Below are 11383 nucleotides of genomic sequence, written 5' to 3' on the forward strand. Positions count from 1 at the left end.
AATAAGTAAATTTTATATATATATATATATGTATGTATTTTAGGAGTTCTAAGGGTTTTGGTTCAAAAGTGAGACCCCTATTGTGACCCCAAAGGGCAGGAGTACATTATGATATAATGCAGAAGTTCATATTAGGCCACGCAAACGAAAGAGAGGATATTTCATTGTGAAAAGTGGCATTGCTACCCCAATAAATGTCACTCAGAGGATTATCTGGCTAACCTTGCCCCTTGGAATTCCCAGCAGTCTTCATTAAACCAAAAAAAAAAGCGTGACCAACCTCAGACTTGGGACAGAAAACACAGGTTTCTGTCTGTCCCTAGTCTGTTGGTTTATCGCTAGTCTGTTGGTTTATCGGTGTTGAAGTTTCCCCTAAAAGACAACTGGAAAGGAGACCAATAAACATGAATCCCATCAACCCCGATGCCTGTGCAGGCAGACTCGGGAGTGGCAGAGGGACAACGAAGATCTGGAACTTGCAGCGTCTCTTGGTTTTGTCCTTTTGATTAGAAGCTGGTGTTCTTCCCCTTAGCCTGAGCCCATGGTCTGCCATTTAACAGCATTAGATTATCGACAAATCTGACTGCCTTCCCCCTTAAGTAAAAGGGCTCTTCCTAGATATGTTGTCCTTAGAGATCAGTCTTCCCCATCCAGGATTTCAACGATAGGACTTAATCAGAACTACTTCTGATCCTGGCATTCAGGTTTCCTGTGATTATTGTGTCTACTTGGAAAGTGCATTGAAGATATGAGTCAGAAAACCACCAAGCATTGGGACCAGGCATCTAAACTGCCCACATGTATCAATAACTTATTGAGTGTCTTCTGTGTTCCATGCACTGCACTTATGTTCTTCCTCGTGTTTATTAAATAGTGTCACTTTATCCCCATTTTAGAAATAAGGAGACAGGTGTACTTTGTCCCAGGCCACCCAGCGGGTGACAGGCAGAGGAGGGATTTGAGCCCAGTCTGCCCAAATCCTGTGGCGACTCTGCTTCCACTACACTACTCTCTTTGCCTCTGTTATTACAGAAAATATCTAACATCTCTTAACAGGAAATCAGATGAGGATTGGAGGAGTGAGTTCTTTTATTCATTCTAAAATACTGGGCTGTGTGCTTGTATGCAGAGTACAACAGTAGATAAAATCCAGACAAGGAACCTGGTCCAATGAGGGAGAGAAAGGAACAAATGGAGCTCTGAGTGCAGTTACAAGGGGGAGCATAGAGACACCTAACCTCAGCTGACAGGGTCAGCAGTCACTTCCTGAGGAGAACAGCTAAATTGATACCTGAAGGACAAGAAGGAATCCTAGCCAACAAATAACAAAAACAACAATAATAGTAACTCACGTACACAGAGCTAGGCTTGTACCAGGACTACTCTGAGCACTTTATACGTGTGGACCTTTAGTTAGTCCTTTCAGCAGCCCTTCAGGGTAGCCCACCTTTATCCCAATTCCACACATAAGGAAACTGAAGCCTAAAGAAGTTAGGTTAATGTGGCCAAGGTCACACAGACAGTAAACTGACGGAGCCTGTACAGGAGCCCGGGCAGCCTGGCTCCACAGCCCTTGCTTTTTGCCAGTGTCACTCAAGCAAAAGGGTGGGAAAGATGAGCCTGTTCCAGGCAGGGGAAAGCACACGTGCCAAGGACAAGAGGCACAAGGAACACAGCTGGTTAGAGAGTCTCCCAGGCAACTCCAGAGATGGCCCGAATGGCATGAACAAGGGCAGTGTGCTAGCCTGCTCTCCATCCCCTCAGGTCGAGCTCTGGGGAAATGACCTGCTTGCGTTTGCTGTGAACATAACTAAGAACCGCAGATATGGGGACAGATGTGGCATACGGCTACCCAGGCTGCACTGAGTGTTGCCCCACTCTCACAGCTCCCGCGTCTTCCCCTTGCAGAGACTTCACGAGCCCCTTTCACTGTTCAGACTCCCAGTTTTCACAGATGACCTCAACAGCAGTTGCAAGCCCAAATTTATGTGGTATTTTTTAAAAGTTCATGTTTCTATGGTAGGTTTTTGTAGGTTAGAGTGAAACAGTGACACATCCCAAAGTAATTTGGGCAGAGAATAAAAATATATTTGCAGGGCCCCTCTGAGGAGCTGGGGGGAAAATGTGGAAGCATTGGACTTCCTCACCTGGACTGATGCTGATGTTGTCACAAACATTGAGGACTGGCGGTTTGATGTCCCGAGCCTTCTATCGTGGGACTTGCCCTTATGAAGCTCATTACTGCAAAGGAGAGGCTAAACCTGCATATAATGGTGCCTAAGAGTCTCCCCGAGTGCCTCTTTGTTGCTCAGATGTGGCCCTCTCTCTCTAACTGAGCCACCTCGGCAGGTGATCTCATTGCCCTCCCCGCTGCGTTGGACCTGACTCCCAGGGGTGTAAATCTCCCTAGCAACGCAGGATATGACTCCCAGGGATGAATCTGGACCCAGCATCGTGGGATTGAGAACATCTTCTTGACCAAAAGGGTAATATGAAATGAAACAAAATAAAGTTTCGGTGGCTGAGAGATTTCAAATGCAGTCGAGAGGTCACTCTAGTGAACGTTCTTATGCACTATATAGATAACAGCTCTTAGGTTTTAATGTATAGGAATAGCTAGAAGTAAATACCTGAAACTATCAAACTCCAACCCAGTAATCTGGACTCTTGAAGACGGTTGTTTAACAATGTAGTTTACAAGGGGTGACAGTGTGATTGTGAAAACCCTATGGATCACACTCCTTTTATCTAGTGTATGGATGGATGAGTAGAAAAATAGGGACAAAAACTAAATGAAAAATATGGTGGGATGGGGGGATGGTTTGGGTGTTCTTTTTTACTTTTATTTTGTATTCTTATTCTGATTCTTTCTGGTGTAAGGAAAATGTTCAAAAATAGATTGGGGTGATGAATGCACAACTATATGATGGTACTGTGAATACTTGATTGTACACTATGGGTGATTGTATGGTATGTGAATATATTTCAATAAAATTGAATTTAATTGAAAAAAAAAAATTCATGTTTCTCCCAAAGATTTTTCCCATTTCTCATATGAAGCCTCCTTTTATGAGCAAAGCAGATTACACCTGCTACTTTTCAAATAACTGGTTACTCAATGATAGGACTGCACTCTGGTGCACCAAGAAGAAAAAGGGTGTTTTTTTTAAGTTTGTATATATAGAGAGATGTATTGTAAAATGTATATGCATAGAAAAATCTGGAATGGTGTATATGTCAATTTGTCAACAGTGTTTGTTTCTACAGGTGTGATTGTAAGTAATTAAAATATGTTTTTATTTTTGTTTTAATTTTTCTATAACTAGCTTGTATTTTATGCAGAATAAAAATAGTAAAACAAGTTGAAATAAACAAGGATTTATAAAGAAGAAGGGGAAGCCCCATCTCTGCCTTCTGAGGTGTTCTCATGAGGGGCGGGCATCTGTCCTCCATCTCAGACCCTCTTTAGCTTGGCTGGGGAATGAGCCACCTGTGACCTTCGGGGTTTTGAGCACCCTTTTCCCAGTTTAAACTTTCACCTCAGACAGCCGTCCCATTGTGATTGCTTAAATTTGGGGCCTCTGAGAAATTCCTACTATGTTTTCCTCTTCCTAGATCAAATTTGGATCCCTTCAACCAGTACACAGAAGACCAGATTTGGGATGCCCTGGAAAGGACGCACATGAAAGAATGTGTAAGTAAAGAACCAAGGAGAGCTTTGCTCAAATTCCAAGGGTGGGAATGCAGGGATGCTGTTGTCACACCCCAGCCGGCTATAGCCTCTGCCTAGCCACAGCCTTTCTTTCTACCTCTGGGATGTCTGTGGAGGGGCACTTTAGAGCAGGGCTTCCCAGGTATTTCAGATGTCATCAAAGTGGATATCTCCCAGCCCCCACCACCCCACATTCATACTGTCCATTTAATATTCATTGATTAAGAAGATACACAATGACAACTACTCTGAATCCAGTAATGCTTTTAAACTAACTTTTATTTTATTAAAGACAACAGTATACTTTTGAAACATCCATAATGTGCAAAATATATATAATTTACAGAGTCTGCAGAAAATGGACAGCCTACATATGGATACACAGACCTGTTAGGGTAGCTCAGCAAGCCCCTTCAGGGGTCACAGCCTATAGATACCACTGGTCTAGGGTGGGGGTCCTTGATGCCCCTTGGTTGAGGCAGGCTCAGGATCCTCTGCCTTCATTCAACCAAATCAGCTCTGCTTTTATCTCTTTTTCTGTATTGGGCTTCCTCATATGATTTCATTTGAAAAGTAGATTCTATACTTTATGTAAAGAACTAGTCAACAGCTTTGGGCCTACAGCTTTGCACTTGAGAAGGGGAGTCATTTTGCTCACCACATCTCCCGTTGCATGGCTATATTTTCAGAACCAAAAGTTGGGGTCCTTATGTGACAGGATTTTTGAACATGAAAATGTTGGAATTCCTGGGACATCTTGAGTAAAATGCTAATGGGATCATGTATTTGAAATAGAGTCTGACCTAGAAAAGTGGGTCCTAGCCCACATGGTCATCACACCTGTACCTTCTTTCCAAAGGAGGCAAGTTCTTAGCTAAAAATTCTTTCATCTGTTTCAGAACAAACAGATTTTTGCCCCTGGATTTTTGACAAAATTTGTTTTTTTACCCTTCCAATCTCTACTTGCCTCCTCCCTAGATTGCTCAGCTACCTCTGAAACTTGAATCTGAAGTGATGGAGAACGGGGAAAACTTCTCAGTGGGGGAACGGCAGCTCCTGTGCGTGGCAAGGGCCTTGTTGCGTCACTGTAAGGTGAGGCAGCGTGGGGGGTGGCAGGGATGGGGGAGGAATCAGAACGTGGCCTCTGTGTGCAGCACGGCGCTCCCAAGCTCTTCTGGGCTTGGAGCCCAGCGGCACTCTCTGAGAACACAGCCAGAGAGGTTTCTGACTTAACTTCTACAAGGGTTAGGTATAAGGGAAGTTGTTAACTTCTCTGAGCTGTCAATTTCCAAGGACGAGTTTTGTTTCTGGCCATGGAACCACTGGAGCCTTGAAAACCATAGACTTAGAAGATTTCAAAACTGCAAGAGACATCCAGATCATCTAATCCAGTCCCCTCATTTTACAGACAGTAAGAGGGAGATCCAGAAAGATGAATGTTTATGTTCAGAGTCGCAGAGCAAGTCGGGGCAAACATTTTTATAGATCAGTAGACTATATATATCCTTTTAATTTTGGAAATCAAGGCAGACATATGGGTTTGGAGTTATATCAGTTCTAAGCAAAATGGTATATTTGCCTATGTGTACCTACTTAGAATAAAAATATATGGTATACAATCTAAATAATGAAATACATCTTAGCCAAACCTAGATTAACCCAGAATGCTTAAGAAATTTATTGGATCCCTCTTCTCTGCTTTCTTGGCAGATACTGATTTTAGATGAAGCCACAGCTGCCATGGACACAGAGACAGACTTACTGATTCAAGAGACCATCCGAGAAGCATTTGCTGACTGCACCATGCTGACCATTGCCCATCGCCTCCACACTGTTCTCGGTTCTGATAGGATTATGGTGCTGGCCCAGGGTCAGGTACTCAGCCCTTTGGCAACCTTGGCTTGGCGTGTGGCCTGGTATGGGAGGAAAATTGGCCCCTGGCAGGAATGGGCTGATTCCTATCCTAGCACCATTTCTGAACTTTCCAATAAGCCGCCATAGCAACTTTGTTCTGGATAGCCCTCCCAGTCAAGAGATTGAATCAGAGGCACTCTTACTGGGTTCTCATTTGCTTTGCTACTTGTTCTTTTGTTGCTTATTAACATGACACTTTGAGGCCAAGAAGTGCATGTACTTAATGATTCATTCATATACACAAGACTTGCCCAGGGCAGCCACCAGTGTTTGCTCTTTGCAATTATAAATCAATGCTAACTTCTTATCCTGCTGTTCCAAACTTTCCCCCCATCTGGCTCTAGCCCCAAATTTTTCACTCCTCCCCGGTAGGTGCTGTTAGCTATGCTTTTTCACCTGTGTCCTTACTCATGGTGTTCCAGCCCCTTCCTCCCTCCACATTTCTACCTGCTTACAACCTGCCTGTCCCTCAAGAAAGACCTGGCTCAAGTGCCAACGTTGCTGTAAAATCCTCTGATTGCCGCAGCCTTCTTCAACTTTATTGTACCTTTCTTGTAGCACTTCTACCTCATCCGCCAGCAAGTTGTATACATGCCCCATCTCCCCTGTCGGACTGTAAGCTCCCTAGGGACAGGGGTAGTACCTCATTATCGTCAGGCCTCCAGCAGCGCTTGGTACTACAGTTCTTTGCACCTAGTAGATTTTAAGTTAATTTACATTGACCAGATAACTTTTTTGTGTGCCTCTGGGATGAAAGTAAATTAATGATTTGGTGGAAATACAAGACTTTTATAATGGCTAACTTGTTTTCTTTGATAATAATGGCTACCATTATAGCTACTATTATTGAATGTTTGTTTTGTTCCAGGCACTGTGCTGAGTGCTTTACGTATAATCAGTTAACATATCAGCATCACAACTGAGAAAGATTCAAAAATCATTCCCTCTCCTTTCCAGATGAGGGGACCAAGGCTCAGGGAACTGGCCTTAACCTGTCTCTGGCTCTCAGGAAGTGAGAAAGTCAGGATTGAACTCAGGCCAGTGACTCCATAGCCTGTGCCCTTAACTGCCACACTATATTCTCTCTCTATTTGTGGAGAAATAACGAGAAACCCATCTAATAGATTAAGCCTGTGCTTCAGAGCTCTAAAACTGAGTTTGGGAGAACATGCAGGTTAGTGATTTTCCTCCTCAGCTTGAAATTATTTTAATACCAGTATTTTTTGTCACTACCTTTGTTTGCATTATCTTAAATGATTACTGAGATTCTATTATACGTTAGATTCACGGAGCTCCCACTCTGTACATAGGTACTAGATAGAACATAATTATAAGACAGATGGGACCGTAAACACCTTTGGGAAATTTTTTCTTAAAGACACAAATCCAGACCCCTGTGTTACTGTAGGTGCTTCAATATTGTTTTGGAACAGGGAGTGCAAGGCTCTTTAAGAGAGACCCTATCCTTCCCTTCCCTTCACTTTTTTTCTTAATTAAAATTTCTTTGTAATTTTAGGAAAACTGAGGAAATACAAAAGGGCAAAAACAAAACAAAACATCATTAACTCCCTAAAGATAAACATTATTAATACATTGACTCACCCCTGCCAGTATTTTTCATGTGTATATACACCCAGACTCTGACGGATAGGGTGCTTTCTGCCACAGATGGCAGCGTGCCAGAGCCAAAGAGGCTGAGACAGCAGACATTCATCATCCCATATGGCAGGGGACAGAGGGTGGCCACCGCAGGGTCAGTGAATCCAGCAGCACAACAATGTCAGGCTCTGACTCAGCTTCCGGGCCGTTCTTACCTTTCCACTCATGGTGCAGGATGTCTGTGCTAGCTGCAGACATCAGATCATCTTGCAACCAAGTACAGACAGCCTTCCTAGGAGCACCCCAGTGGACTTCCCTTACAAATCTCCGTGGCCAAGGTTGTGTCCCATGCCTTTGCCCTGCAGCAGGGGAGTCTGGGAACATGGGTGTGTGGCGTTTTCAGCCTCTGTATATCATGAGAGGCAGGTTCTGCTAACCTATCATTCACTTTTCCACTGCAAGATTATTTTCATTAGCTGCACAGAAGTCCATCAGATGAATGGATAATTGACTAAGTCAATCCTTTACTCATTTCCTTTTTTTCCTGCCAGCTAAGCATTCATGAGCTGTTCCTTTTCCATCTGTAGGTTTAGATCAGCTTGCACAACCAGAGGACATGTGTCTGGAACACCCCTGATTTGAGTTGCGATGTTTTTCCCCTGCATTTATAGAACCTCTTTGATTTATTCCTTCGTAGTAGAAATGTTCAAGGCTGAAATAATTGGGGTTTAGATGAAGGAAGTCTCTTTACCTAACCTTTTCCTGAGACCCTGGTTAGTTCAAACAAACAAAAAACAGGAGAGCCATTTGGGCTGTTGTCACCCTGCTTCCATCTTGAGGGCACTTTGGGGTTCACCTCCCTTCGTGAGCAGTGGATCCTCCAAGTCACCCTGAGTGTCTCAGAGTCACATCCTGCTATGATCCCCTTCTTTTGCAGGTGGTGGAGTTTGACACCCCTTCGGTCCTCCTGTCCAATGACAGTTCCCGGTTCTATGCCATGTTTGCTGCTGCGGAGAACAAGGTCGCTGTCAAGGGCTAACTCCTCGCCCAAGAGGAAATCTCGTCTCCTTGGAGCATTGCCATTTCCTGCCTGGGGCCGGCCCCTCATCGTTTCCTCCTGCCGAAACCTTGCCTTTCCCGATTTTATACAGCAGTTCAGGATCGGCTTGTGTGTTTCACTTTTAGGGAGAGACATATTTTGATTATTGTATTTATTCCATATTCATGTAAACAAAATTTAGTTTTTGTTCTTAATTGCACTCTAAAAGGTTCAGGGAACCATTATTATAAATGTATCAGAGGCCTATAATGAAGCTTTATACGTCTAGCTATATCTATATATAATTCTGTACATAGCCTATATTTACAGTGAGAAATGTAAGCTGTTTATTTTATATTAAAATAAGCACTGTGCTAATAACAGTGCGGATTCCTTTCTATCATTTTTGTACAGTTTGCTGTACTAGAGATCTGGTTTTGCTATTAGATTGTCGGAAGGGTAGCATTTTGTTCTTCTCTAGCTGGTTGTTTCACGGTGCCAGGTTTTAGGGGTGTCCAGAAGGAAGAGGCATGGCAATAGTGGGCCCATCAGCAGCCCCCTCTGCTGCCTCCCCACAGCCGCTACTCCAGGGGCTACACAAGGGTGGGGCCGACCAAGACCACGCAGAGCGCCGTGAATTCTCAGGGCTCCTGCTTTCTGTCCCATTGTCACTTCATTGTTTTTGTCAGGAGAGCAGTGGGGCAAAGCCCCCAACCCTTTCACTCCCTCCATCAGGAATGAGAAGCACAAAACATTCCTCAGAGAGAGGGAGTTTCTCTCCTGCCTTCCTCTTTTTGCTGCTGTTTCCAAACAAGAATCAGTTTATCCACAGTGTCCTACTGCCTCAGGTTTCTAATGTTGGCCACTGCACAGAGCTCTCCGGCTCCTAGACCCGTTGGTTCCGAACCCTGGAGCCAACCGCTGCTTTTTAGGTGGTCTTTTTCCATTCACCTGTCCCCACACCTCCACAGTGCAGTGACGGGGTTCAGGACTTTGTGGGTCTGTTTTCCTTTCTCACTGCAGTTGTCGCACAGTCTCTTTCTCTCTCCAAAGTCTGCAGCTTTAACAGCTCTTGCTAATCAGTGTCTCACACTGGCATAGAAGTTTTTTGTACTGTAAAGAGACCTACCTCAGGTTGCTGATTGCTGTGTGGTTCAGTGTGTCTCTGCAAACCCTCTTTGTGCTGTGGGGCCGGTAGCTCAGGTGGGTTGAATGGTCAACGTCGCATGTCGTGACCAACTAGACATTCTGTCGCCTTAGCATGTTTGCTAAACACCTTGTGGAAGCAAAAATCTGAAAAAAAGTGAATAAAATTATTTTGGATTTTGTAAAATGCTTGGTGTATAAAACAATTCTCTGGGAAGGGAGCAGGGTGCCTTCAAAGGGCTATGGGGTTACATCTGGTAAGGCCCAATGGCAGAGCTGGTGGGCTGTAAGGGGTGTGGGGCCCAAAATGCAGCCTGTTTCTGGGTGGAGAGTGGGGGGTGGGGTGGGGGAGGAATGGTTATAGTGAGGTGGATGGTCCAGTGAAATATATTTAAAATAAATAGTGTTTGGGGATTCTCAGCAATTCAAACAGCATAATTGCCCTTTCAGCCAATCCATACAGATTAACCCATTAAGAATTGAACACCCATTCAAAAAAGGACTCCTTCTAAAGTTTCTGGATATATTGTGTTGATTACAGCCAAGAAAGCTTTTAAACTCTTTGATATTGGTTCTACTGACCATTGACGGAAATCTTATTTTAAACTCAGCCTTTCTGTAAGCTGCTGTCTTGAAAATTTAGTGGCTTAGCTCTAAAGTTAAAATTTCAGTTCCTCAGTTGTCAAATTGCATGTACTCATTAGCCACATGAAATGAGCACATGTGGCCCATGGCTACTGTATCAGACAGCACAGATACAGAACATTCCCATCATGGCAGAAAGTTCTGTTGCACAGCATTGATCTAAACAACCCCTTTATCGATCCCCTGGATTTACCTTCCAAGGGCGGCTAGGTCAGCAGGAGGTGCCACTTTGCAGTCGTCCTTTTCAAGCCCTCTGTTACATATGGCATCAGCTGACTTCCCTCCTTCAATTGTGTTCTCTCTTCTGTTGGTTCTCCTCCCAACTCCCTCATCCTGCTTTGCCTGCTTAAAAGGAGACATACCCCTGACTTCTTCTGACTCCCTTTCCTCCCCCTGGGTGGATTCTTTCGCTCCCGTCTGTAGGTGACAATCCTTCAACTCTCCTGAGCAAGGGTCCCCAGCTGCCTGCTGAGTGGCTCCATTGGTCACCTCCCAGGCACCTCAGACACAGCCTCTTGGAACTCAAACTGTACTCCTTATCGGTACCACTGACCTCCTACTCTTCCAGGCTTGAAGCCTTGAATTCATCTTCTGCTCTATCCTTCCTCCCAAATTTAGTAACTTCCCAGGCCCGATGCCTCACTATCCACCCTAATTCAAGCTCACCTACCTTCATTTTGATATTTTAGTTAACAGCCTCTTCACTGGTCTCTCCGCTGTGGTGCTCCTCTCTGAACCACTGTAATCACTACTGCCAAGATACAGGCCAGAAATGCAAGTTGGGTCCAATATTTCACCCTCCAGAAATCTTTGGGGCACAGTTGCCTGTGGAATGTTCTCTATTCCGTAGCTCTGTAGTCAAGGTCACCCACTAGCTGTCTCTGACCCTTCTTTTCTAACTTAACATTCCTAAGACAGGCCACATGTCACGCATGCCTTTAAGCCTTTGCTGTTTTCTCAACCTGGAATTCCTTGGCCCTCCTTTGCCGGACAAATTCATGTTTTCCTTTTAAACCTCAGTTCAGGCTGAGGATCTAAGATGCGGCATAGAGAGGAATGGAAGCTAGTTAGTCCCCCTGGAACAACTAATAAACAACCAGGAACAACTAGTAAATAGTCCAGATAACTGCAGGGGGACAAATGTGACGATCCACTCATCGTACACCAACCTGAATTGGGAGGAATGCCTGAGATTGCAGCATAAAATCTATAAGTAAAAACTGCAGATCCAAGCCAGGAGACCCCTCCTCCCACAGCCCGAGCTACAAAGCCTTGTGGTGCTAGAGAGAAGCTCTTTCCCAGCAAGCGAATCTAGCTCAGCTGTGCTC

General features: G+C 44.4%; 1 protein-coding gene across 6 annotated transcripts in view; it reads left to right on the forward strand.

Annotated features, from left to right (window-relative positions):
* ABCC5 (ATP binding cassette subfamily C member 5) overlaps positions 1-9597 on the forward strand; it is a 112152-nt gene extending 102555 nt beyond the window's left edge. For all 6 annotated transcript variants that reach the window (XM_037839529.1, XM_037839521.1, XM_037839527.1 and 3 more), the window contains 4 exons: positions 3616-3694; positions 4691-4804; positions 5423-5587; positions 8163-9597. In XM_037839529.1, coding sequence (XP_037695457.1) covers positions 3616-3694; positions 4691-4804; positions 5423-5587; positions 8163-8264 — 460 coding nt within the window. In that variant the 3' untranslated portion in view covers positions 8265-9597. The remainder of the gene's footprint in view (positions 1-3615; positions 3695-4690; positions 4805-5422; positions 5588-8162) is intronic.
* Positions 9598-11383: the final 1786 nt, after the last annotated feature.

Source organism: Choloepus didactylus, chromosome 1, assembly GCF_015220235.1.
Source record: "Choloepus didactylus isolate mChoDid1 chromosome 1, mChoDid1.pri, whole genome shotgun sequence".
NCBI classification, from domain to species: Eukaryota; Metazoa; Chordata; class Mammalia; order Pilosa; family Megalonychidae; genus Choloepus; species Choloepus didactylus.